Raw genomic sequence first — 27,962 nt, forward strand, 5'->3', positions numbered from 1 at the left:
TTACTTCTTTCAACGACTGTCTTGAGTGAGACCAGAATTCCTCCCTCCTCTGTATCATTCCTATTCTTAAAAATAATTTCCTATAATCTTCCTTTTTGTTTCCCAAATGCTCATGAAGTATCCCAAAACCTTGGGGTGCTCTTGGACTCTCAGGGTGTTGCCATAGACTCTCAGAAGAAAGGCACAAAGTATGGAACAAGTCACATGACTTTGGTGAGAAGAGCCTCGCAGCACAGGGGCTGTGACACAGGCACCACGTGGGCTCCCTGCAGTCCTCTGGACAAAGCCCCTTGCCTCAGGTAGCAAGAGACAGCATTAGTTCTTCCTTCCCCTGGGTTATTCCCTTCCCAACCCATGGGAATGACTGACTTTCCTCTGTGGGGGAAATGACAAGTGAAGAAAAGGACGAGTGCAAGTAAGAAACGGTAGCAGCCAAAAAGGATATGGTTTACTTTGGTACTGTTTACAAAATTGACAAAAATAAATAAAAACGTGCATTTAAAATGGACTTTGCACTTTTATTCAAGAACTTGACAGTTTGCATGGTAAATATTGTCTGTATGAAATCCAAACTGACTTCCTTTTCAAAAAATAATGATTTTTTTTTCAGGTTTAGAATGCACTTTCCTTACCTTGCTTGCCCACATTAATTTTGAACTTGAGTTGCTCAGTGTCATCTGAAAGAATGCAAGATTATGGTCTTTCCTGGTGTGGGACAGAACTTCTGAGGTCATAGTGGTTGGGGTGGTCTCAGGACAGGGCTCCCTCCACACGCCTGGTCCAGTTTCCTGTGACGATGTCCCTGCAGCCACCACAGTCAGATGGCCTCCCTGTCACTGCTCTCCTGCCTGGGCTCCTGCTGAGATCTCAGTTGGCTAGGTTCTATGATTTAGCACATCCCAGAAATATCTGCAAAAATATCTCATCACTTGACACAGTAATCAAAACCTTGCAAGGACTAAGTGCAATTTCTTTTGGGTGAACCCAAAACCTTCTTTAACTTGACAGGTGAAGCTTATCCTCCCAGCTGTCAGGCAGCTACCCATCCAGCCTTGTCTCACATGGCAATGTGCCCCAAATTGGAAACTTCTCTACCTTCATGTTCTGGTTTCTTATCATCTCAGCTAAGATAATCCTTCCTGCGAGTCCTAGCTTCCTAAAGAGGTGGGAGGTTCTAAAAAGTTCTATCTAACAAGGCATCAAGGCTGCTACATGAGTTGGTACCCTAGTAGAGAAGGGATGGGGCCAGAGCAGGCAGCCTCAGTGGAAAGGGTGTTTTCTGGATGTATGGAGCATGAGTAGAGGCTAACTCCACATGTGTCTTCATGCTGAGACATGAGGAGATGGATTTCCAGTGCCTGTGGTCCAGATTAAAACAGGAAGCTGAGAGCAGAGGGCCAGCACTTCAGGCCTGGGCAGCCCCTGGGTGAGGCACACATGTGCCTACGTGTGTACGTGTGCACCCAGGAAGTGACATGGACCCTTGCCATCTTATGCACAGTGCAACCACGAATCAGGTTCCTGTTGGTACCATCCCGTGTTTGCTGACTGGCCCGCTGGCCTCGCCAGGCACCTGAGGAGGAGCTCATGCAATTCCTACACAGTCCAACAGGAGGACAGAAACAGAAGCATTTAGTATTTTAAGCTTAATAGTGGTTCAGGGCATATTTTTTTCCTCCAACTTCCAATAGACTTTCAGTCATGACTGCATTTTACAACTTCTCTCCCACAACTGTCCAACTCCAGCTTTAAGAAATAAGCAAATTGCCAGGGAACTGCAAACACTGAACCTGACATTGGCTGCTGCTCTATTCCCAGGACGAAAACCTGAAGGGATTCCTTGAATGGCAGAACTAGTTGAGTTTTTAAGTCACTAAAAACGTGCCTATTCACACACATATTGTGCAGCTGATAACATCCCCAAGGACCACCTAGTCCTTCAATCACCATTAGTCCCCCAGTGGTCATCCAAGCAGATTACCTTGTGACAGTTTAATCCTTGCACTGAAATTTCAGAGTCAAAAACCTCATGGTTCCAACTAAGAAGTTAAACATAGAAAAGAAGTTTACACATGTTATGATACATGATTTTATTTACATAACTGAAATTAGTTTCTTAGTCACCTTGATTTACAAAAGCAAATTAACACGGCATGATTTAATAACCTATCACAAATAGATTTTACAAACTTTAGTAACTGACAGATTGCTACTTAATACTCAGGAATACTTAATACTTAGTAACTTATGCATATACGCATATTAAAATTGTCTGATGGGACTAATAAGTACGAGTACTTTGATTACTCAGGACTAGACAACTCTATTATTAGTCAAGGGTTAATTCCCCATCGCTGGGTCAACCCCTTAGACCTGGAGTTCTCACCCGGCTGAGAATACACCAGCTGAGTAGGCATTTTTAATAATTTGAGAGAGTTTATCCTTATTTAGTAAGATAAGCATTAAGCACACCTGAAAACCAAAGGTTTACCACAACTAGATAGTTGTAAAAGAACGAATCATAGTGTATCTGAAAAACAGCCCCAACCACAGCCATGTTACAATCCAGTGAGTGTTTTTCCAGCTCTTTCTTTGGGTGTGTGTACATATGCACATACACAGCATGAGACTCCCACACATCCTCAGCCAAGCCTTGTTGGCCACAAAAATGCTGTCATTCTACTTCTTTTGTGAAATGCCTGTAAAACTCAACATTGTAACGAGACTCCTATAAGTTCTGTCACAGTGCTTTCTGTCTGAAGACCAGGCGTGTTTTGGTAACCAGTCCTCTCCTGGAAAGTCACAGCTCTAGACAGAATTGCCGCCACGACTTTCCGAAAGCCACCCCCACAAGACAGAGGAGTGCAGAGTGTCTGTGACCACAGACAAGCAGTAAAGAATGACAAGAAGCTTATGAGTCATGGTCAGAATCTAAGAAACAAAAATGTCTTGCTATAGCAGCATTAAGTTACAAACACAGGAAGAGTGGACACAGGTACCTTTGTGTAGAAGCTCTACAAGAGCCAAAACATTGTCTTTTATCCACATCACAATTGTCAATTTATATCAGTAGTCAAACCCCATACCTACTCCTAATGTGTGAGAGGAGGTTGGACGTGCAGTGTGCTGAGGCTGGTGGGTGTGCTCACGGCAGCCATGGCTCTGCTGTCAGCAGTCCCTAAATGGGAGGTCACTCCACTCAAATGCCCCTTTTCTTCATACTGTTCTTGTCGGGAGTTAGTGACCACTCAATGATGGGGCAAATGTGTTTGTGAGCCCTCTTCTCTCACGCCACCTGTCTACACAGCAAATATGGCATCAAATCTCTCCATTGTGCTAAATCTAAGAATCATTTTAACCACAATAAAATAAATTAAATGTTAGGAAAAGGTTTCTTTTAATTTTAAAAAGCCATTCTCAGCATCTTGAATAGTGACTGGAGACCTGTTCCAAGGTCCCCTTTCCTACTCAAGCTCTGGCAGGGTTATGACCACGAGGCCTTGCCAGGCTCCCATTCTCAACAAGGACAGGTTGTTTGGGCCAGTTTCTTCCTTGCTGTGTGTGTGTGTGTATATGGGGGGGGGGGGGAGAAGGGAGAGAGAGAGAGAGAGAGAAAGAGAGAGAGAAAGAGAGAGAAAAACTTTGCATTTAAATCTTGTTGCCTTGTTTGGTGGCAAACAGAAAAATCAAACAGTTCAGGTAGTTAGTGAGGGACCCACACGTGCGAGCACAGAGGATGGTGATCTCTGATGAACACAGACCAACACTGGCCTTGCTGAGGGCTGAAGAGGAAGGAAGGACCTAAACTCTGGTCTCAGAGCTCCTGTCCAGTGCACTCCGTCTGCTAGGAGGGAAAATCACCAGCCAGCAGGAAGGGCACAATGAGGGGCTGGGGGCAGTCTCGGCGAGTTCTCGCCTATCGTGAGTCCATTACCTTTCACAAAGAAATGTTAACTATCAAACGAGTCCGTTAATTGTGCCGCTGAGGGTGAAACCATCCAGTTAGCATATACACTATCATTTGCATATCTTGGACACCCAGTGTTAGTGCCATCGGCTCTCGTGAGTGGTACAGGACTCTCTTCAGGCCAGTTCGGGTCTGACATGCCTAAAAATGAAAACAGATAATTTGTTCTGCACTGAAGGACCAAAACTTCTTGTGCAGACAGTAAGGCCTTGGCAAAACTCCCTTTGAGGTTCACACCAAAGTTCTGGTTCTGTGCCAATTACATGAATGGTTTGTGCTCCAGGTCTCCAGAACACACGTTTAGGGGAAATAGCACGTGCTTTCTTGGTAACTGTAACTCAACAGAAACCACCAATTTGACTTTCATAAGCTTCAAACTCACATCTGATACATATTTGTTGACATGTTTAATTCCTTTTCTAAGGCAGCATAAGGCGTCCTCAGCACTCGGCTGTGCCAAATTGCTCACTGCAGCAGGCAGCTTTATCAAAAGTTCTTGGATGTAAAGAAGCCAAGTCCACCCCAGATTAGAGGATCTTCCAGACCAAGGGCACACACAGCCGAGACCCACAGCGGCGACGGGACAAATGGCATTTAGCACTACACCCAAAGCCAGCAAGGAATCAAGTGACCCGGGAGGCATGCAAAAGGAACACTCTCAGCTGAGAAATGCTTCAAACTTGTAGATTTCAAAAACAATCAATGATGAAGTTAGAAAACAAAAAAAATTTCAAGTATTTAATTGAAGACAAAAGAAGGAGTTTTGGCAAGAACCGTATTTACTGTCCATTGCAAGACGACAGCACCACAGACTACGTTCTTTCAAAAAGCATTTGCTCCAGCTTTTAGTACCGACTTCTAAGTGACAGCGGTCATGACAGTGTGTAATGCAAAGGATGTGAAAACGGCAGCCTGCATGCGTCCTGCCTGACGGTGGGCACATGGCCGGACACCCAGCACCGTGTGGCCTCCAAGAGCTGCCTGCTTGTCCCCACGGCGCCTGAAGGGACCACTGGCTGTGCTCCCAGTGCAGGCACGTTGGTGCTGGCTCCTTTCTAAATTAAATGCCTCCCAAAGTGGGTACATTTATCCCAGTAGTTAAATTAGAAGTACTATGACTTGATACCCACTCCGGAAATGACTTATTCATCATTTTCTCAATATCCCAAGAGCTTGCCCTGCTCTTTTTTTCTCAATTTAAGATGATAATCTTAAATTGTGGGGCAGAGTGGTAATTACACTTCTTTTCACATCCTTTAAGAAAAAACATAGTTGAAAAATGCCTGAATGTAAACTGATGCAACACCAGGCCTTCACAAACTAAAAGGCTCAGAGCAGGACTCTCATTCAGACCAGGAGGACTCTTAAGCGTTACAGAGAGTAAGGACAGTGCAGGGAAGACAGTGTGGCTAGAATCTAGTAAATGCATGTGAAATTCTACCATAGAGTTTGTTTTCAATCCACGTGGAGGGGAGGGTGCGAGGGAGGGGAGCATTATTACAGTCCACCAGGGGTGTCTCCTCCTCTGAGAGGCCATCATCGTAAAGCAGGGAGTCGGATGGGGTGGACGCGGCCAGATCCAAGTAGTCCTGGAAGAGAGGAATGGCCAGTCAACGCCCACGCCCTCCAAGTGTGCCACTACTGGACATGCCCCTCCCACCCAAGGGCGGACGCCCTGGCCATGTCCCACTGCAGCCTGCTGGCTCCTCCCAGAGACCTGAGCCCAGCAGCAGAATGCCAGCACTGCATTCCCCCAACCCCCACCTGGCCCGGTCCCTGGTCCTCATAGCTGCCTCTAGAGAGTCACCTCTTGGGGGCAGAAATGTGCTCCTCACTGTCCTGGCCCTACTCTGCAGCACTGGGTGCCGGCCTGTTGACAGGCGCGGAGGCTCTGGGAGCTCGCCGCAACCCTGTTACGCAGGTGGGGGTGCCAAGATGTGTTCCCCACCTGCGGGACACTTTCCAGCTTTCCTCCAAGGACGCCTGCCACCTAGAACACCACACCAGGACTCCGAAATTTGCAGTCACTGATGTGGGTTTTGCACAGGACACTGCATAGGCTTCAGTTCAGAAACCTGACACTCTGCAGGGCCTGTGACTTCCGCTGCCCTGGTTAAATGTGTGAAGGGCAGTCCCAGCGTTTTCCTGGATGCTTCTCAACCCTGTTCTAAGAAGGGCGTCTCCCGGCTCAGCTCTCAATTATTCAGGGTGAGCCTACATGCACAGCATTGTGAGGTTTCGTCCAAGTTATGCACTGGTGTTTCATTACAATGGCCTAGACTTTCCTGTTTGAAGAAATTTCAGCTTCTGGTAAATATGTGATGTGAGGATGAAGTGTCCATGTGTACACCAGGAGAGCAGGACCAAAGACAGATGCAACTGCTCAATAACTATTAGCTGAAACTTGTTGACTTGCCCGTTTCCTACAGAATTGCAAACAGTAGACGCACTGGCTGAACCTAGCCTCCCAGATGTGTTTTGTTTCGCCCACACTGGACTTTCAGAAATTTAAATGAGTTGCTAACATTAAAAACTGGGAAACAACATAAATATCCCTTAAAACTCAGAAGACCTGGTATGATGGCATTCATATTCCTATAGGTCACATGTGGCCACAGGAAGAGGTTCCTTAGAGGGCTGGTGTGCCACTCACTAGTCACTTCCCACCCCAGGGGGACCCCTCACAGCATCTGAATTTAGGACCCTGATGTCAACTCTACTTTCTCCTGTTCAGTTACTGGAAATGATTCTGTTCAGCTTGGGAATATTTCCCTCACACACCTGTCTGTTGAGAGCTCTTCCTAAGTGTCAAGCTAAGATCTTGGTTTCTTTATGATTTGAAAAGAAGCCCAAGGGGCCTGGTGCCCTCCAGGGTCAGCATGACCATCTTCCCTACACAGGGACCTCCGTGGACCTGGGTTGGGGCCAGAACCGCCCCCACCCCCAATGACACGTTCACCTGTATGTGGCCCACACTGGGAATCTGCTCAGGTACTCACTCTTCTCTTAACCATCATCTTCTCCAGGTCTTTGCTGATGTCGGCGAACACTGGCCTCTTGTCTGGCTCCTGCTTCCAGCACTGCAGCATCAGGCTGTACCTGGTGTGAAATGCAGATTGGCAGTTGCGACCCAGCAGGAAATGCCCTGTCACAACCCCCACCCAGCACAGTACCCAGAGCGGGGGGGCTGTGTTCCCAAACCCAAAGCAGTGTCTGCACTACTGACATCCTTCTCTGAGCTGGGCCAGGGTCTGAGTGGTCACTGAGGGCTCAGGGTGCCAGGCACAGTGGCCCAGCATCCTGTGAGCTTCCCTTTCCTTGAGAGAGATTTGTTTTCATATTCCTTTCAGGGACACAAGATGCCGTGTCCACTATGGTGGCTGAGAGGGAAATGCCAGTTCTTAAAACTCTTATGAAGGATGAATTAGGTGAGGAAACAAATTTGTGCCAATCACACCTCTTTCTTGTACTTTTATCACCGCTTCACCTCTGTGGGACCCCGGCGTGGTTGCGGGGCCTCCAGGGCCACTGTGTGTCGTACGCTGGCTAGCTGGCTGCCAGAGGGTAGTGCCACTCACCCTTTAAGCCCTGAGCGGTGCCCATGGCAGGCGCACACCGACTTTGTGGGAAGAACAGACCAGCACGTCTCTGCATGCAGGCAACCCCCTTCTCACGTGTCCCCCACCACCTGTCCTCGAGAGTCATCGAGCAAAACCTCAGTGTGTGAAGGCAGGGGCCTTGGGGCTGAAGGCTGGGCACTCTATCTACCCATGGCCTGCCTTTGCACCTTCACTTGGGTACTCCCCAATCTGTGCCCCATGAGCCATTCTGAATTACCTGCCCTCCCCAAATGACCCGGGCTCAGTTGCTCTCTCAGTCTGAAGTGTCCTCTTATCCTTCCCACCACTTTGTCCTGGGCTCTGCACCCCCATTCTCGTTAGTCTCCTCAGGAAGCCCGCCCAGCCCAGTGGAGTTGGGGTCTCCAGCAGCTGCTGTCTTGCTTAAGGGTGGTTCTACAACTTCTGCCTGTCATGCACTGCCCTGTCACTACCCCCCAACTCAGCTGACCCCAGGCTGGCACCCAGAGCTGCTCAGGAGGGGGATGGAATGAGTGCATGTGGCTCTACCCTCCCAAACCCGGGCGTCTGTATAGGAGAGACGCGGGGCCAAAGGAAAGCCTGCTCACATCTCCTCGCTGCAGTTGTCAGGCCTCTCCATCCGGTAGCCTGTCTTCAGAAGGTTGAAGAGCCGCTCAGGAGGAATCCCAGGGTAGGGGTTTCCCCCCAGGGTCACAATCTCCCATAGCAGGACACCGAAGGACCACCTACAGGGAGCATAACAACCGGTGAGTGGCCCTACCAGCCTGCAGCAGACATCTATTCCCCCTGCAGCTGTGGACCCCTCAGCCCAGCCTCTCCTCCCCATCCAGCGAGTGGGTGTCAGCCTGGGCCCCACTGCTCAGACAGATGGGGACAGAGGTGGGGACAGCTGTCTTGCCTGCCCTGCTCCCCACCACTGCGATGCTTCCCAGTTCAGCCCCACACCCACAAAGGGGCATCGGTAGGCAGGCCAAGGTGACTGACTGCTGGAGCATCAGAGATGGCCCAGAGCAACCCAGCAAGTGCAGCAAAAGGCAGGTGGGACCTAGGCAAGGGGTCAGGGCTCCTGGCACACTTCCTTCACCTTTTCTGTGTGCTTGGAATTTTCATAAAGTCTTAGAAGAAAAAAAGCATTGCTGTTGAAAAACACTTAACTGTGAGAGAAAATTGACTGTGAAGTGGGAGAAAAATCACATCACAAAACAGCATTATCACGAGCCCACTTACAGCGATAAAAAGCATATATCTTCACACCACGGAAAACACTAGAAGGCCATCCCTGCGAAGGCCAGCAGTAGTTACTGCAGTAGGGGTGGTGGGATCCAAGTCACTTTGTCTCTTCATCACGCTTTTCTCTACATTTTTCAATTGTCTTACAATCAGCTTCCATAATCAGAAAACGGTTGTTTAGAACTATAAGAACTGCCTTTTCACAGGCCACATTATTCAAGATATGCACATCTATTGATGGTAGAACATTTAAAAACAAGTCTGTTATGTTTTTGAAAATTATCAAGTCTGCATTTTGACCTGGGAGACTTGAATTTGGGTTCCTGTCTGAATAGTGTGGGGCATAAGCTCGAAGTCACTCCAGGCCACTCCTGCCCTGGGCCATGGAAGGGGGCTGTTTGGCTGGGCCAGTGTATCACTGAGACCCCCAGAGAAGGAGGGGAGAGGCAGGGGAAGGAAAAAAGGGGAGGCAAGGAGGATTTGCTCACTGCCCTCAGAATGCCACTGCGGCTTTCAGAACTACTGCTGGGCCCTGGTTGTCTGCTAAATAAACACATGAAACCCTCTCAGGGGTCCATGTGGATGGTTGGCATGAGCTGGCAGGCAGTCAGGGCCAGTGCTGTTCCCCAGCTGAGCTGCCGAGACTGGTGTCATGGCCCCCTTCACCTGTAACCTCCATCCGTCGAAGGCAGCATCCACACTTACACATCACTTTGGGTGGTATAGATATGATCGAAAAGGGACTCAATTGCCATCCATTTTACTGGAATCCGACCCTAAGGAAGGAGTAAAAGAAGGGCATTAATATTGCTCTGACACCCTGGGAACTGGAGGAGGAGTGTGGAGGAAGGTAGGGCCCTGTCCCAGGCACTTCCAACTCTGGTGGGAAGCTGAGTAACGACACCCAGAATGCTGCTGGGTACAGAACTGCCAGCACAGCTTTGGAGGGGCCTGAGCTCCAGCCTGGCCCTCCCAGGCATGGCTGAGATGCTGGGGACAGTCAGCTGGCCTGCCCACAGCTATAGGGTGTGCTTGTCACACACCACATCCCTCTGGAGAAGAAACCAAGAAACTGATACCAAACCCAAGTCAGGTCCCCTATGGCCACATCTGGGGAGCTCTGAGGCACCCTGGGTGGTGCTGCCCAATGGGCGTGCCAAGAGCACCATCCAGTACCATCTGCCCGGATGTCTGAGGGCAACCGAGTTTGGGAAACCAATATCTAGCGTTTCTGTCTTGGAGACTTTGGACGCCAACTAACACACTAAAGACTCTTCCAAGAAGCTCTGAGGGAAAAAATCTGTTTATGTGCCTTGAGATTCATTTTCCCCTTATTTTATGCCAGGGGCCTTTGAGTATCCTCTGTAAGAGTGCCCCCTCCTCCAACTGTAGAGGGGGTTCACCTACCAAATGCTTTCCAACCCAGCTTTTATTTTTTTATTTTAAAATTACAGTTGATATTCAATATTATATTACTTTCAGGAGTAAAGCATAGTGGTTAGACGTTTATATAACTTATACGATGATTCCCCTCATGAATCTTGCACCCACATGACACCATGTACAGTTATTACAATATTATTGACTGTATTCCCCTAGCTGTACCTTACATCTGTGACTATTTTGTAATTGTTAATTTGTACTTCTTAATCTTCTCACCTTTTCCACCCAGTCCCCCAACTCTCTCCCGTCTGGCAACCCTCAGTTTGTTCTCTGTATCTATGAGTTTGTTTCTGTCTTGCTTGTTCATTTATATTGTTTTTTCGGATTTCACATATAAGTGAGATCATATGGTATTTGTCTTCCTCTGTCCAACCTATTTCACTTAGCTCAATACTCTCTAGGTCCATCCATGTTGTCCCAAGTGGTAAGACTTCATTCTTTTTTAATGGCCAAGTTATATTCCATTTTACATATGTACAACTTCTTTATTCATTCATCTTTGAATTCAAGCACTTAATCCATTTATATTTAAAGTAATTATTGATAGGTATTGTTATTGCCATTTTATTGTTTTCTGATTGTTTTCGTAGTTCTCCATTCCTTTCTGATTCTCTTACTCTCCTCTTGTATGTTGACGACTTTCTGCATTGTGCATAAAGTCATTTCTCTTTACCTCTTGTATATGTCTTGCAGATTTTTGGTTTGTGGTTATCATGTGCTTCATATATTGCAAACTATGCATCCAGCAGTCTATTTTAAGTTGATGCTCCCTTAAGTTCAAACATGTTCCATAATCACTACCATTTTTACTCACCCCCTCCACATTTATGTTTTTGTCATTATTTTTTACTTCTTGTGTGTGTGTGCATGTTCATATATATCCCTTAATTTATTGTTGTAATTACACATGATCTTCCTGCTTTTGCCTTTTAACCTTTGTACTTATTTTAGTGTTGAGCTACTGCTTATATTATGAGTTTGCCTTTGTCCGTGAGAATTTTTTTTTTTGCATTATTTTCTTATTCATACTTTTGATTTTTTTCCTTCTTTTTTTTAAAGAAGTCCCTGTAATGTTTCTTGTAATACTGAATTGGTGGTAATGAACTCTTAGCTTTTTCTGGTCTGGGAATCTCTTTATCTTTCCTTCAATTTTAGATAGTTTGCTGGGTAGAGTAATCTTGGTTGTAGGTCCTTCCTTTCTATCACTTTGTATATTTCCTGCCACTCCTTTCGGCCTGCAAAATCTCTACTGGGAAATCAGCTGACAGTCTTATGGGATCTCCCTTGTACATAAGCAACTGCTTTTGTCTTGCTGCTTTTAAGATTCTTTCTTTGACTTTAACCTTTGGCACTTCAAATATGATGTGTCTTGGTGTTGGGCCTCTTTGGGTTTGCCTTGTTTGGAACACTGAGCTTCCTGGGCTTGTGTATCTATTTCCTTTGCCAGGTTAGGGAAGTTTTCTGTCATTATTTCTTGAAATACAGTTTCAATCCCTTGCTCTCGCCATTCTCCTTCTGTTACCCCTATGATGAAAATGTTGTTATGCTGATGTTGTCCCAGAGGTCCCCTGTCACACAACACATCACTCATTTTTTTGTTATTGTTCTGCTCTAATTGGGTGTTTTCCATTACCTTGTCTTCCAACTCGCTGATCCGATCCTGTTTCATCTAATCTACTGTTGGTTCCCTCTGATGTGTTCTTCATCTCAGTTATTGTATTCTTCATCTCTGACTGGTTCTTTTCTATGTCTTTTTTGTGTATGTTTATTATCTCTTTGTTGAAGTTCTGAGATCACCTATTCTTCCCCTAAGTTCATTGAGCATCAATGTTTTGAACTCTGTATCTGGTAGGTTGCTTGCCTCCAATTTGTTTAGTTCTTTTTCTGGAGTTTTGTCCTGTTCTTTCATTTGGGACATTTTTGTCTCCCCACTTTGGCTGTCTCCCTGTGTTTGTTTGTGTATTAGGTAGATCTGCTATGCCTCCCAGTCTTGGCAGGGTGGCCTTATGTAGTATGTGCCCTGTGGGGCCCAGTGGCACAGTCTCCCAGGTCACCTGAGCCAGATGGTCTCCAGTGTCCCTTGTGTGGGCTGTGTGTGCCCTACTGTTTTCATTGAGCCTTGATTGCTGTTGGCACTTGGAGCCGACCCTCAGGCTGACTGGCTGTGACTACAGTGGACAAGATGTTGTGTGGGTGCTGACCCCACAGAGTGGAATTTGCCCCAGGGGGGCACTGGTGCCTGCCGAGTCCACACTTTAGGTTTGTTGTTTGTGGCACTAATTGGGTGGTGCTCTGGTGTGATCTGAAGCTGGTCACCACGTATGTTGGTTCTGGGGCCTCTTGGGCGGGGCTATGATGCAGGCCAAAGTCAGCCATTGCCCATGTCTGTCCCAGGGCCACCTGGTAGGAGCTACAAAGTGATCTGCAGTTGGTGGGTACCTGTACTAGGCTTTGAGGAGCCTGGGAGTGGTTATACTGTGAACTGAGGCTAGTTGCTACTAGTGCCTTGCTTAGGGCTGCTTAGCACACTACTTAGGACACCCTGTGGTCAGTCACTGCTTGTTTTGGGTTTGTGGACCTTTCAGAGATTTTAGGAAAGTCCACAGTATGGGCCCAGGCCAGCAGCTTGTGTGGATTAGCCTCCAAAAGAGGTTCGGGCTGGGCTGGGTCTCAGAGAATCACCAGGGTGGGGCAAGAGTGGTGTTATCCTGGTCAATGGAGTGTCAGAGTTGGTGCCCGCCTGCCCCTGCAGGCTGGTTGAGGGCTGAGTGAGGGCTGCGCTCAACAAAGGAACATATACAACCCACAAATGGTGTCTGCAGGTATTTTGGTTTCAGAAAGAGCTGCCCCTCGATCCCTTGTACTGAAGCCAGACAATTCAGAATTCAATTTGTCCCTGTATGGCCCTGCTGCCTTTTGAACTGCTGTCCCTTTGCTGGAGCTTAGAGCAAGTATTTGTGAGTCTGTGTGTGGGCCCTATAAGATGATGCCTGGGACTCCAGCAGTCTTGTCTCAGCTGGATGGAATCCCTTATGATTTTCACAGCCAGATGTTGTGGGGACTCCTCTTCCGGGCACTGGTGCTCCAGGCTGGGAAGCCTGGTGTGGAGCTGGGGTCCCTCGCTCTTCAGGGGGGATCCCTGCAACTGAGATATCCTTCCTGATTCTTAATCAGCCCGTTTTGTGTCTCTGCCCTGTCCTACCAGTGTTAATGCGGCGTCTTCTTGTATCCTTAGTTATAGAACTTCTGTTCAGTGAGTCTTCAGGTGGTTATCCAGGGTGGTTGTTCTGTAGTGTAGTTGCCATTTTGATTTGATCATGGAAGAAAGTGAGCACAGCATTTACCTACTCCACCATGTTGTCCGGAAGTGTCCCCAATGCAAGCTGATGAACAGCTTTTCAGTAGGTAAGTCTTAAGGCACAAATCAATTAAGAATGGATTTTAATGCAGCATTTACTGTAATTACTGTTTAAAGCATTCTTTAGGATTCATTAATGAAGTGTGACTATTTCTGGGGCACATGTTTGTAACAACACTGACTGCAGCCTGTATTCTCAGGGGCCCTATGTTGGGATGCCTGTGTTTCTCGGCTCCGTGGCACAGTGCCTTCTTGGAGGACCAGTGTGACAACAGGAAGGTTTTGTCCACACCTCTCTATGGGGTAGGGAGCAGCCCCTCTCCACTTCCCCTCTGGCAATACTGAGATAGGCTGTCTCAACAGAAACCCCAGAAGTAACGAAACCTCATCCTCACTGACTGTGGCAACACAAGGGCTTCTCCTTACCCTTTGGAGCAAAGCTGAAGTGTATGTGGTTGCTTTTTGTGTTACTTTTTTTTGAGCAGTGTCTCTTCTGAATACTGGGTTAACCATGACTCTTGAATGGCCTGTGAGCTGACTCTGTCTGGTCTATTGGAGGTGGCTGCATGAGAGGAGCTAAGAGAGCAACAGAACAAAGAGGGCCAAGACAGATGCCACAGGAAACTGGACAATGCCAGGGAACCAGATTTCCCCAGAGGGGCCCCGACCACCTATTTCACAGAGATTTGGAGAAAGTTTCTGAGAACCCTATGCTGAGTCTCTGGCCCTGGTCTCTAGGGTCCTCCTTGTGTCCTCCAAACTCACCCAGCCAGGGGTGCCCAGGGGAACATCCACCTGTAAAGTGGTTTATTCCTTTCTGCAAAGAATGACCACCACGCTTAGGTTTATTTCACTTAATTTTCCTCTGTGCCAAGAGCTAAATTACACAAAAAGGAAACAATGACCTTTATTCTATAGAAGGAAGAGGAACACTGTGGAGAAAAGGGTAGTTATTTCCACAGCATTAGGTGACTTTCAAAAGTGATAGTGATTAAAAGCAAGAGAAGCTGCAGGGCTCAGCTCCCCAGCAGCTAGCTCTGGAAGGGTGGGTGTAGTCCTCAGGAAGAGAAGGAACAGGCTCAGAGATGAGTCCTGGACTGGGTCTCCGGAGACCCAGGATTAGGGGAGGATTTGGGGATGAGGCCTACAAGTTTATACTCTAAAAGTCTGCTTTATCCTCTCCAGGCCTGCTAAGGGGTCTGACCCCACCCTCTGAGGTCAGTGACCCACACTGACCTCTGTTCCCACCCAGCCTGGGGCCTCGGGTAGTACACCCCAGGACCCAATACCTTGCTCCTCTTTACGTAGGAATCCTCTTCGTACACATCTCGGGACAGGCCAAAATCCGAAATCTTCATCTTCCGCCCCTCGGCCACCAGGACGTTTCTCGCAGCTAGGTCCCGATGGACGAGCTGCAAGGAAGACAACAGCAGGAACCTCTGAGGCCCAGGCCGGCTCAGGCAGCTGGGCACTGGGCTGGGGCAGCACACACCTTCATCTCGGCCAGGTACCGCATGCCCCGTGAGATCTGCCAGGCGAAGGAGATGAGGTCGCCCATGGTCAGGGCCCGCTCGTCTGGGTTGTCCAGGTAGCTGGAGCCACGGCTGCCCCCGCTGCCCACATAGCCGGGCCCCGCCTTGCGGCTGTCCCGCAGGAAACACCGCAGGGAGCCGTACTTGGCATACTCCACGATGAGCAGGAGCGGGCCTGGGGGCACAAGGGGCTGTGGGACCTCAGCAGGCAGAAGTCAGGCCAGCTCCCAGTCAGTCAGGGGCGCCTCACAGAGCACGGGTGGGGGGACGCATGCCAGGGCACTCTGCACCCCACCCAGAAGTGGGCAGACAGACAGAGCATGCTATCGGTGGCCAGTGCCCAGGCTCCAGGCAGCTCCAGGACTTGAGCCCCAGCTCATTCGCACATCACTTCCTCTCCACCCTTTGAGGACTGTGCTGAAGCCAATGCCTGGGTGGCTGAGCATGACCTTCTCCCGGGGTGCCCACGGCAGGTGGCCCCTCACACTCAATGCTGCCTGGGGGTATACACCTCTGCCGCTGGGATGCCAAGCCTTCATGCCTCCCCGGTCGTGCATAGTATGGCCTGGGGATGGCTGACAGGGGCAGAGGTTCCGGATCACATGTGGCCACCTGCTCCCTGCTCCTGCCTGCTCTCAGCAGCTCTTGGGCTGCAGTGCTCAGGCCCGGCCCTGAGTCCTACTGGCACTGACCACCAGCCCTGCTGTTCTCTCCTTATTGGCTCCATTCCCTCACACTCCCAAAACACACATGCACACACATACACATGCACAAACAGTGAGAGGTCCCTGGCAGCACAGTGGGTTTGCGAAACCAACAGACCAGGCTGGTCTCCTGTGTCCTTATGTGAAAAATGACAACAATGCCTTGTCATGCAGGGCTGGAGTCAGGGTCACCTGGAGGTTACGGCATGCCTAATCCCCAGTAGGTGCCTAGGAGGCATCATCCATTTCTAGAGCTCCCTGCCCTGGGGCTCTGCCTGCAGCAGGGTGCTGACAACTAGGATGTCAAGAGAGACCTCCCAGAGCAGCAGCAGCTCCTCCCAGCCCTCTCTGACACAGGAGGCTCCGGGCAGGGCCAGAAACAGAAACCATGTTTTCAGGTGGACAGAGAACAGGGGCCAGAGGAGGAAAGGACAGGAAGGGGGAGGAGGAAGAGCAGAGCAGCTTAGAGTCCCTGGTCTGAGCCTGGCAGCTGCTGTCCCGTGGCTGGTCTCACCATCCTGGCTGCAGGCCCCGTACAGCTTGATGACATTAGGGTGGTTGACCTGCTTCAGGAGGTTGAATTCTGACAGCAGGTCCCGCAGCTCATTTGGGGATGCGTTCTCTGAAATGCACGTAAACAGAGCAGGTTGCCAACCCATCTCTTCTGGAAGCCCCTTCATATGGACCCATACCAGGGGTCTGCACAGACCCCATTATCTCCTCAGACACCCTAACCAAGGATCTCATAACTCGGGGCTACTGTCAGCCTGTGAGGTGGTTGACAATGGCCTCCTCTGCCTCTGGGGAATAAGAACCCCCAGAAGCCACCATGCACAGCAGATCTCTCCAGGGACAGCCTCCCAGGGCTAGACTGTGTGTAAGTGGCATTATTTTCCCACAATCACCATCTTCCAAAGAAAGTGGTACACAGATACCCCTCATTAATCTTTCTGGAAAGGTGAGGGGACTCCCTGTCCCCTCACAAGATAACCAAGCACTCAACAGCTGGGGCAAGGCGCTGGGGGAGATAAGAGCACAAGACCTCACAGAATCCCGTTGCCATGAGGTGGGACCCGAGAATGGGTGGAGCTGGGTTTGGGTCTCCACCAAGAGCCTGGTGTGGAGGCATTTTGAGTCAGAAGCTATGGCTAAAGAGTCCTGGTCAGCGCCACGTGGCCCACTGCCCAGCTATGCCACACTGCTGCCTCTGGTTTCAAACCTGTCTGGACACAGAGGGACAGCTTCCAGAGGAGACAGGGCACTGGGACGTCCTGTACCATGTGTGGGGACCCAGGGTGGCCTCACTGTGCCTCCTTAGGGCATGGGGTCTCTTGGGCAAGGGGTAACCCTAGTCTGAGGGCTGGGGAAGCATCTGGAAGCACTGCACGGTGTGGCCCCTCGACTGCTGCACTGGAACCTGTGTGTGCATCAGCCGACTCACACCCTGCACTGCCCCCAGGACTCGGTCAGTCCACTTGGGCCAGAGCCTGTTCATTGCATGGCAGAGGGCCATCCACCCAACCTGCTAAGAAACATAAATGTGTGTGCATGTGTGTGTGTGCGTGTGCCTACACAGAGCCAAGCTTGTAGTACAACTGATCACTTGTGGCAAGACTGAGGCAGTGCAGTCCTCACAGAGGTTGCTTCACCAGGTCCCCGGGGACAGTAGGCTGAGAGGAATGAATGGAGCAGATGAAGGTGGGAAGAGCTCTTAGTTCAAAACCAAAGGGCTTTTAATTTTTTAAAAACTTGGATCTTCACCCAATGTTTGTATAGAAGCAATACCACTCTAGAACTTTCCAAGGGAGGAACATCCTCACCCTGCTTCTTCAGGGACCACCCTGGCCCAGGTCGTTCATGGCGGGGGTCCCCAGGCTGCGGACACTCAGGAACAGCCACAAGGGGCTCATGAGGGGCTGCAGGGATGCGCCAGTACCCTGGCTGGTGGGTGGCCTCATCTATGCCTTGGTGCGCCTGCAGGTGTGCATGGCAGGGCCACCCATGTGTGCTGTCTGGACAGGTACCTTTCAACATCTTCACAGCCACGGTTGTGTACCCTGCTTTCCCTTTTAGCCTGAAGGCTGTTGCTTCAACCACTTTTCCAAATTCGCCTTCTCCCAGAGTTTTTCCAAGAACCAAGTTCTTCCGAGGGAATTCCCACTTTGGATCCTCCTACATTGGGGTTAAGGGAAGGGAGAGAAAAGGAAAGGGGAGAAAGATGGTGAAGGTAAGAGGAAAAGAATAAGGCAAGACCCACAAACAAGCACCTGGTGGACAAGCTCCAGTGTGCATTGACCTTCATCTGAATCAGTAGGTGAAGGTCACCCATGTCCACAAGGGCAGGACCCATGGTTGGGCCCTGAGGTGCCGTTCCATGATAGGGTGCCTGCTTGACTCTGGAGGCCTGAACTCCACTGGTCTCTGGTTTATTGAACACACCCTGGGCCACCCTGGCCTGTGTCCTCGTTTCTCAAGTGAGGGGGTCAGGGCTTCCTCAGTCCCACAGGTGCTCACGTTGGAGCATGGCCTCACTGCCTTGCTTTGGACACCAGGCCCACGAGGCACCGACTGGGCTGCAGCCCAGGCCCTCATGTGCCCTCTCCAGAGAGGCACAGCATCCCCAAGATGACCGAATCAGCATACCAGTCGCCTCCCAGCCTAGGACTCCCAGCTACTAGGAAATGTCCTGGGCAGCATCCTGCATGGGAGCACCTGGACAGGTACCACTAGTCCTGGGGAACTGTCACCCACTGTGTTGAAGAGGCTGTTCCTCCCGGGGGCTGGCCACTGCCCCAAACCTGCACAGAGCTGCTCACCACACTCCCGTCCACACACCCTGCTTCCCTACTGAGGTCTTGTCCACATCGGGCCCCCTCAGATGACTTTGGAAGGCCTTCCCAGACACTCAGCCTGTGACTTGAACTCTAACTGGGGACGACAAAGCCTGTCTGGAACCTCCCATCCTGTGCAGGCACTGAGCGTCCATCTCCCCAGACCTTTCTGCAGCTGGTCGTGGGTGTGGCTTCTGGGTGCCCCTCGTGATGGGTTGCCCAGACCACAGAGATAACAGCACTAGGGACGCGTTGGCTCTGGATGAGCAGAGCCATGCTTCCTGATGTCTGGGTGCAGAGGCAGCCTCCGCTCAGCACCATAATCAGGGCCACCTTCCAGCCAGCCCCTGGATGTCCTGGTGTCTTAGGTTCCTCAGGAACCCACTCAGGGCCAGAGCTCACATCATTGTCATCACTGCCCTGGTGTCTTCACCTCCAAACCGCCCTGGAGAACTGTTTATAGCACACAGAGACCACACTGAGCATGTGTGGCTATCATCTATTTTGTCCTTTTAAAAATGTTAAATATCATTTCCCTACTTTATATAAGAGCAAACTGAGACCAATTAACACTTCTGAGACCTCAGAGCTGTTCACTGTGGCCCTTGGGCCTCAGGCTGAGCTCTGGTCACTCTGCAGTCTAGACTGAAGATGATGTGGGCCATGGTGGTGTGTGTCCACTACGTGAGCACCCACCAGCCCCGCTCGTCCAGCACACCTCACCACCAACTACCGGGCACATAAAGGAATCATATGGCTCATCCCAGAGGCAGCTGAGATGCTACTGGGCTGGGGTTGCAGACCCCACCTGCTCAGTGATTGGAACTAGGAAGGCTAGGAGGGAGGCTACAGTGGCTGCTGCAGCTCGCTATAGCCTCCAGGGCCCAGGACCTCACCAAGGGGCAAGCACCCTTTGGGTGGCACCACCTACGAACCAGGGCTGGGGACTGCCAGGGCCCCATGGCCCCCGCAGCTGAACTTCCTGCCTGGAGGTGCTCATGCTGCACTCTCACTTCCCAGCCTCATGGTGGGACTTCTGTTCCCATGTACCCTCCACTCTTAGCACTTTCCTCAGTCCCTCCCAGAGCCTGGCTTCCAGCACCTCAAACACTTCCCAGCAAGGATGTTGAAGGGGCAGGCCAGGCCAAGGGGAGGCCGGGCCAGGATGGGGGCCCTGAGAAGCATATGCTGACCACAGACCTAGGTCCTCCCACTGTGAGGGGGCCTCGAAAACCTGCTGGTTCTGGTAGGCACTCTGTCAGCTGGCCGGTCACAGAGCCAAGGACCCTGGCCCCACCACCAGGTGGCCCCTCCCTCCATGCTGCAGATAGACTCCCTTCCCCACTGCTGCCACCCCAGCCAAGCCCCTCCCTGCTGCCATCTCTCTCCTGGATGGAGACAGTGTCTCAGGACAGGCTCCCACTTCTGCACTCACCCTATAGACTCCCCAACAGAGCATCCTGCAGAAATGAAGGCAGAACACAGGCCTCCTTTACTCAGCCTCCAACCCCCAGGGATCCAAACCTCTGAGAATAAATCCACACTCCTCAGGGCCCCTCAGCCCTTGGGACATCTTCAGGAGTTCCCTGTTAGGTATGGCATGGCATGGCATGGCATGGCCTGCCCTCCACGTAACCTCAGGGCCCAAATCTCAGTGCATCTAAACCAGCACCCATTAGTTTCCACTTGCTAAACTGCCTCCACGCTCCTGGCCCCACAGGCCTTGGCAAGCAGCTCGGTGAAGGTGTGGTAGGATGGTGGTGCTGGAACACACACACTGGCTGTGTGTGGGTTGGACAGCCCTGCATGCCCACCTCCCCTCTGCAGCTCCCGATAGCTGCACGCCAGAGGCCACTGCCACCTGCAGGGCCACCTGCAGGGGCTGCCCCCAGCCCGAGGCCCCGTGAGGATCCTCACCGGGATCTTGAAGGCATCCACAGAGACCTGGTTCTCCATGGAGTCCAGAGAGGGCCGGCGGGCACTGGACGAGGAGTAGCTGATGGGGAAGGCCTGGGCTGGTCGGCGGAAGGTCATCTCGGCAGAGGCGATGGGTGGCTTGTGAGCGTTCTTGTGGTAGCGGTGAATACAGAAGGTGGACAGCAGCACAGAGGTGATGAAAGAGAAGAGCACGGCCGCTGCGATCACTGTGCGGCACAGCTCATCGCACAGGGGGTCTGTGGGCAGGGCAGCCGTGAGCGACACCGCTCCAGGACAGGCCCCTCCAGTGCCAACAGGAGCCAGCATGGCTCCAGCTTGCCACACCCACGGCAGCCGGGAGGCGGCTGCTGTGACAAACTGTGAGGCGGCCTGGCAAGTGCAGCTGGCATGAAGTGTAATAGTACCTGCAAGCACTGCAACAGCACTGACTGCAGGGCAGGTGTTGTAGGGACGTTTCCCCTACCTGGAGACTGTTCCCACCCCCTTACAGAAGGAACAGGCACGGAGAGTGTAAGCAGCCTGCCTGAGGCCAAAAGCACAGGCAGTGCACCCACTGTACCAGCTGTGGGATGGTGCACTGAAGCGAGTCAGCCCTGAGTGCTGCAGGGAAGTCAAGTTCTTCCTCTGTGTCCCCAATGTCTTTTATGTGTTTTTTTTTATAAAAAGTGGGGAGGGAAGGAAAATGGCTCAGGACCTAGGGCCATGCTGTAAAAACTCAAATACCAGAAAAGTGTCCCTGGCCTCAGGCAAGAAAGCTCCCCGTGTGCTCAGTGGGACCCCGCTGCCCACTGCACCCACTGTCCCAGCAGCACCTGCAGGCTTTGGCTGGAGGGTGGGGTCCCAGCTACGGCCTGGCACAGGGGCAGTTGAGCAGACACTGAGTTTTTGGTGGGAAGAACGCATTTTTCAGCCCAATCTTTGCCGTAGAACTTTTGGCCAGAAGGCACTCTACAGAGGCCCTGACGCAGCTCCCTGTCTGCACAGCTGGGGGAACCAAGGCTCAGAGAGAAGGATCTCCTGGATTTCAATTGCTTTCCTGCACTTTCCTCCCTGACTTGCAGGGAGGTGTGGGGACCCCTGCCCGCACTGGCCCCAACCTGACCCAACCGGACCGGACCGGCTCACCCTGGCTGTCTTCTGGCTCACAGAAGCACTTCTTATCCTCAGGGAAGCAGCTGCAGGTACCAAAGCCGGCTCTAATCCCCCCGCGCTCCCCTGGCTCGTGCCCACCAACGATGCTGCCGCCCCCTGGTGACAGATGAAGCCCACTCAGCCTCCTGGGTGACCTGATAAGCCAGGACCACCCAGATGGGAGTGTGAGAGGCCTTTCCTGGCCTGATGTCAGCTGCCGAGGGCGGGGTGGGGGGGGGAGGGAAATGGGGGGTGGAAGTGAGCTCAGCAGTTCCGGTAGTCTGGGCAGGAGTCTCAGCATGACCTGTCCCCAAGTCTGTTCCCCAGCCAGAGTGGGTAGGAGAAGGAACCCACAGGCTGCCCAGGGCCCTTGCCACGGTCCACATATGGCTACTTTTAAGAAACAGAAGGGGAAGCAAGGATGGCCAGCAGAATGGGGGGCAGGGTACTGTACCCCCATGAGATGGCAGAGTGACATTGGGCTGTGTGGATCAGGGTACCAGTCTCCAATGTTTTTTACAGGGGAGGGAGAAGCGAGTGGGCGGGAGGGCACAGAGCCCTTTATTCAAATGAAATGTCAGAGAAAAGTTGGGCACATACACCCAGGAACACAGCTGGCTGGTCTGGCTGAAGTGCAGGTGGGAGCCCAAGCCTCTCCCGCTCACTACCCCACCCACCAGGCCCTATCCAGGCTCAGGGTGACCGGGCAGGCCCAGTGGGCTGCTTACGCAGGCAGTCCTGGGGGCAGATGTTGGGATTTTTGTTCTCTACAGCGTCACAGTGGCCATCAGGGCAGGTCTTGATGCTGGGGGAGCAGGTGGAGAAGTTCCTGGAGATCCCTATAACACACAGCGTGGTGACTGCCACGTCGGAGTACCACCCTGGTCAGACTACCAGGGCCTCCCAGGCCAACCCTGCCCCTCCAAGGCCTGAGCAGAGAAAAACCACACATGAAGTCCCGCCAGGAGGGGCATCCCCCAGAGACGCTCGGGAGTCCTCAGTGCACAAGGGAAGCCGGGAGGCTAGGGATGGAGGGGCAGGGCAGTCCAGGAGGCTGGAGAGGCCAGACAAGGCCAGGCCCCTCTCAAGGCTGCACTGTGACAGGGACCTTCATAGTGGTGAGTGTGGCTCGGAGTCTGGTGCTGTCCACACCCAAGCCAGCTTAGGCCTTTCCTGCTCATGGCCACACTTCCTGGCCTGGGACCTTCCAGGTAGAGCCTCTCTGTCCCTTGCACACCCCAGCTTTGGCCCAGACCTTCCCAAACCCAAAACGAGCGCAGCCCTGGGCTCCTGTGGTCTCCCAAAGACAAACAGCCTGACTGTCCTCATGTCACCTACATCCTACACGTATGTCCAGCATCAGGAGCCACATGGGATAAAGCTCTGGGGAGCAGACGCGAAGTGAGGAGGGACAGCAAAGATCCCATCTGTACTCAGCCATCACCAGCCCTTGCTTGCCTGGCTGCAGGTCTCTGGCTCTGTGGGGCTTACCTTTACCATCTCCCTGTCTCCACTTGCACCTGCCCGTCAGAGAGCCCAAGCCGCCACACTCCTCACACTCCGGCTGCCTCTTGTTGACTGCGCAAGAAAGGGGGCAACCCGGCTCCTCAGCCACGTCTGGGGGTGGAAGACAACAGGTCACAGGGGGCCAGCCTGGGCCTGGTGTCCAGCCAGCACCGGAGGACAGGAGGCAGCACTGGCCAAGCTGGCCCCATGGGTTGAACCCAGAGGAGATGGGGTAACTCAGCACCGGATGCAGGGGAGTGATGGGGACCTGGGGCAGCACCGCAAGTCACAAAGGGGGGGGCTCCTGTGCTGGGACAGTACGGAAGGAGGATATGAGGGCCAGACTCGGCCAGCGACACGCAGTGTGCCCAGCTAGACCTGAATTTCAGATAAGCAGTGAATACCTGCTTTGCGCAAGTCTGTCCTACATTTCATTGGCATACCTAGAAATTTGTCTTCCAATAGACTGTGCAGAGGTTGCATGGAACATCTACCAAAAAACTGTTTTACCTGGCAGCCCAAAGCAAGTGTGGGATGCATCTACCAGGCAGCTTCTCTGGGCTCAGCAATCAGGGTCCTGTCACCCTTCCTGCTCAGTGTGGGTGTGCAGTTACTCTCATTTTACAGGGAGGAAGACTCAGGCTTGGGGACGCTGCAGATTCATGAGGGGAGCAGGACCAGGACCCTTCTGTCTGGGAGAAGCCCATGCAGTATCATGTCCCATCCTCCCCCCTCCATGGGGCGCTGGCACTCACATGTCCCCTCCATGGTGACGAGCAGTGGGGCCTGGGCCTGCCTGCGGGTCAGCCGGTCAGCGGCCACCACTGTGTACTGGAGCTGGGCACACTCAGGCCGCCGCAGGGCCTCTGTGTCATTCACAAACAGGGTCCCTGTGCTGTCCTCAGCCGAGGTGACGACACCCAGGGCACTACAGTTGGCACTGGAAAGCTGCAGCCTGTACTGCATGTGGATGCCGGTGAACTCCTGGCAGCTTTTCACACAAACTTTCCCAACCTAGGCGTGGGGCACAGGGTACACCTTAGCTGGGCGGCTGGACTAGCCTACCATGGTGGCTGGAGGAGCTCCCAGGCAGGCCGAGTCCCAGGACAGTCCCCTGATCACCTGGGAATGGCAGCACATCCTGAATCCCCACCTTCCATGGCCCCATCCACCTGCCTGGCCCTGCCCTGCCCAAGCCATCACACCACCACCCATCCTGCTCCTGGGGCCTGGATGGTGGAAGATCGGGGCACTGAGGTCTGGGTTAGAGGTTGGCACTCCAAGGCAGGGCAGCTACACTGGCTCGCTCCTCACTGGTTCTCATTCAGGCACAAAGGAAGACTGGCCTCCTCCTATGCACCTCCCAGGTGCTTCTGGCCTGGGGACCACCACTTCCCGTCCTCACCACCCCCACCAGGTCCCTGGCCAGGTCAGTCAGCATAGCCCCCACACATATGATCATGCAGAGTGGTTGCCTGTCGCGCAGGACACCAGGGCCTTTCCTGGCACTTTGGCTGGAACCCTTGGGAAAGAGGGGCTGCCAGGCTTGCAGCGCGTTGCTGGGGCCTGGAGCTGGGCAGCAGAACTCTCCTTTACCCCTCAGCCACTCTAGAGTCAGGGTTGCAGTTGCTTAAAACCAGGAGCTCTGAGTTAGTCAAGTTCCAGGGTGGGGCCCTGCCTGCAGCCACACAGCAGGTCCGTGCTCATATCCAGGGCAGAGCCAGGCTCTCTACGCCCACGCCTGACACCACAACAAAACCACCTCCTGGGTCTCTCAGCTCTTCTCTACACAAAGCATGCTCACTTCCACTCGCTCAGTGATCCTCAAAGGTCCCCAAAGTCACCATACCCCCAATTTACAATCATAAAAGCTAGGGAGGGGGGAGAGACCACAGTGAGTCTGAGGCTGGACTGGGACCAAGGCCCTGTGGCATCCTGAGGCTGCTGGTGCACAGGAAGCCACTCCAGCAATGGTTGTGCCCACTCGGCCCCCTTAGAGACCTCTCAGGCCCCTGTGCTTTGTCACCATCCACCGTCTTAGAACCCCACGCCCCGGCTCCTCCATGAAGACCTAGGTGGGCAGGTCAGGGAGCTTGAATGTGTCCAAGGGAGGGAAAAGACATCCTCGCCTTCCTGTGCTGGATCCAGGTGGATGCCAGGAGTGAAGGGGGCATGGGAACCAACCACAGAGACTGACAAAACCACTAAGACAGTAACAAGAGATGGCCCTGAACGTGACATTCTAAAGAGGATGTACCCACAGCTGCTCCGTTGGGAGGAAGCAGTACGTGGTCATATGCCTGCTGTAATTCCAAGTAAACTTTAAGAAGTGTTTACGAGAAATGTTCTGGAAAGAACTGCACTAAAATGCTAAACATCAGTTGATACGGGGAGAAGGGATCACTCCTCTCTATCCCTCATCTTCTTTGATAAATACTGATTATTTTTATTTTCTTCTATTTACAATCATTCTTTTCCAATGACAAATGCAAGGTAAGTTCCAGCAAATAAACTTCCAGAAGTGGAAGCTCCCCCACCTTTCCCTGAAGAAAGCACCCACTAAGTGCTGCCTGTATTTACACGCTTGCAAATTCCCAGCAGCTAAGATTTGTTTTTGAACATAGGGAGCCACGTGACCCCAACATTTCTGCAAACCACTTTTTCAGTTAACAATCCACCAGGAACACCTTTCCATGTATGCATATGTAGACTTATCTGGCCTTGGTCTTACATGAGCACAAAACGTGTTTTAAAAAATACCAAGAAGGGAGAGGACAAAAAGGGGCCCAGAGCCCACAAACACTGTCCACGTGACTCTCCTCCTCTCCTACAGCCCCAGCCACCCGGCCTTGTGCCCCTGGCTCCCCCTGAGCCGCTCTGTGGACTTGGAGCCCAGGGAGCGGGTCCCGCCCACCTACTGTCCTGCTTGCATTCTGGAGACAGAGCACACCATTCTGGGGACCCCTGCCTCTCCACACCCACCTCTCCCCAGCTCACCTGGGCAAAGCGGTGGGCCCGTCTGCTCACGGTGAAGGAGTAGGCGCTGGGCAGGCGCAAGCTGACCGGCAGCACCGACACATTGAAGTGCAGGAGCAGGGCGCCGCCCCCCAGGCCTCGGAAGTCAGAGTCATTGACCAGCACGGCCAGCTGCAGCGCACGGCTCTCAGAGATGGGAAGGCTGCGGTTCAGAACCAGCCCTGCAGGTGGGGGCAGTGATGACGCCCACACCACTGCACACCTCCTCCCAGACACACCCCTGCCCACATGGACAATACAAACACATGCTTCCTCACACAGTGTAGGTAACAAACCTGACAGCTGCAGCGAGAACCACCACTTAAATGTCAGTTATGGGACTGAGCTGGAAGCCCAGAGGATCTTTATCAGCTGGGAGGTGTGTATGTGTGTGTGTGTATGATGTGTATGGGGTTTGGGTGGTGTGTGTGGGGTGTGTGTGGTATGTGTGGTGTATGTGGTGTGTGTGTGTGGTGTGTATGTGTGGTGAGTATGGAGTATGTGTGAGGTGTGTGTGTGTCAGGAGTGTGTACGGGGTGTGGGCACATATGGGAAAGACCTGCCACCACCAAGGCCCTGGGCAGAATGTGCTGGCCCTTAGCCCCCCAGAGAACTCACCAGCAATGGCCTCTGGTGGACCCTGGAACCCACAGGCCCCAGGGCCTCTATGCACCTGCCATATGTCAAGGCTGTGGTATTAGTTCAGCTGAGACAGAAGGATGGGGGTGGGGACCCTTACACACAGAGGACAGAGCAAGTGCCCAGGGCCTAGACGACAAGCTTCCCTTGCACAGGGCAGGAGGCCTTCAAAGGCTTGGTGGGGGAAGGGAGGATACCAAGTAAATAGAATCAAGCGATGCACAAAGGGGTGAAGTGGTGCTCACTTCGGCAGCACATATACTAAAATTGGAACGATACAGCGAAGATTAGCATGGCCCCTGCGCAAGGATGACACGCAAATTCGTGAAGCGTTCCATATTTTTGTGGGAATGGAGAAAATAAGCGTGCTGAAGAAAATGGAATACTCTAAATATCAAACTTTCTTTTACATAAACTTAAGCGTAACCACTCAAAAACAATCCAGAACTGAAATACATACTGTAATAAAAGAAGAAACAGAGGGAAACATCATAGAATACCACCACACAGAAATAATAGACAACAACAAAAAGGCAAAGAAACAATGGAGACACAGCCTTACCAGTAAACTAAAGATAGAATGACAGGAAATCCTCACATATCAATAATCACCCTAAATGGAAATGGACTGAATCACCAATAAAAAGGCACAGAGTAGCAGATTGGATCAAAAAACTAAACCCAACCATATGCTGTCTCCAAGAGACACATCTCAGCTACAAGGACAAGCATAGACTCAAAGTGAAAGGGTGGAAATTGACACTCCAAGCAAATGGTACCCAGAGAAAATCAGGTGTAGCCATAATGATATCAGATGAAACAGACTTCAGGGTGAAAAAGATAACAAGAGACAAAGATGGACATTTCATAATGGTGAAGGGGACTATACAACAAGAAGACATAACAGTCATCAATATTTATGCCCCCAATCAGGGAGCACCAAAATATACCAAGCAACTACTAACAGAACTAAAGGGAGAAATTGACCAAAACACAATTATACTAGGGGACTTAAATACATCATTGACAGCTATGGATAGATCATCCAAACAGAAAATAAATAACGAAA

At 51.8% G+C, this 27,962-nt stretch overlaps 1 protein-coding gene and 1 non-coding gene across 3 annotated transcripts in view; one reads left to right on the plus strand and one right to left on the minus strand.

Moving 5' to 3' along the window:
• Positions 1-3,806: 3,806 nt before the first annotated feature.
• Positions 3,807-27,962, minus strand: part of RET (ret proto-oncogene) — a 56,466-nt gene continuing 32,310 nt past the window's right edge. Inside the window, exons 6-20 of one of the 2 annotated variants that reach the window (XM_019719108.2) lie at positions 26,237-26,436; positions 23,995-24,253; positions 23,225-23,350; positions 22,462-22,572; positions 21,728-21,850; positions 20,582-20,838; positions 17,858-18,005; positions 16,348-16,455; positions 15,090-15,304; positions 14,887-15,009; positions 9,502-9,572; positions 8,154-8,291; positions 6,967-7,066; positions 5,409-5,556; positions 3,807-4,108 (exon numbers count right to left, since the gene is read on the minus strand). In XM_019719108.2, coding sequence (XP_019574667.2) covers positions 3,951-4,108; positions 5,409-5,556; positions 6,967-7,066; positions 8,154-8,291; positions 9,502-9,572; positions 14,887-15,009; positions 15,090-15,304; positions 16,348-16,455; positions 17,858-18,005; positions 20,582-20,838; positions 21,728-21,850; positions 22,462-22,572; positions 23,225-23,350; positions 23,995-24,253; positions 26,237-26,436 — 2,285 coding nt within the window. In that variant the 3' untranslated portion in view covers positions 3,807-3,950. Of the gene's footprint in view, positions 4,109-4,725; positions 5,557-6,966; positions 7,067-8,153; positions 8,292-9,501; positions 9,573-14,886; positions 15,010-15,089; positions 15,305-16,347; positions 16,456-17,857; positions 18,006-20,581; positions 20,839-21,727; positions 21,851-22,461; positions 22,573-23,224; positions 23,351-23,994; positions 24,254-26,236; positions 26,437-27,962 lie in introns of those variants that run through there. The other variant, XM_074337324.1, reaches the window with a different exon arrangement.
• On the plus strand, positions 27,131-27,237 carry LOC141573007 (U6 spliceosomal RNA). Its single transcript, XR_012498592.1, has one exon. It is a non-coding gene; the product is annotated as a U6 spliceosomal RNA (small nuclear RNA).

This window comes from Rhinolophus sinicus, linkage group LG07, assembly GCF_036562045.2.
Source record: "Rhinolophus sinicus isolate RSC01 linkage group LG07, ASM3656204v1, whole genome shotgun sequence".
Lineage (NCBI taxonomy): Eukaryota > Metazoa > Chordata > Mammalia > Chiroptera > Rhinolophidae > Rhinolophus > Rhinolophus sinicus.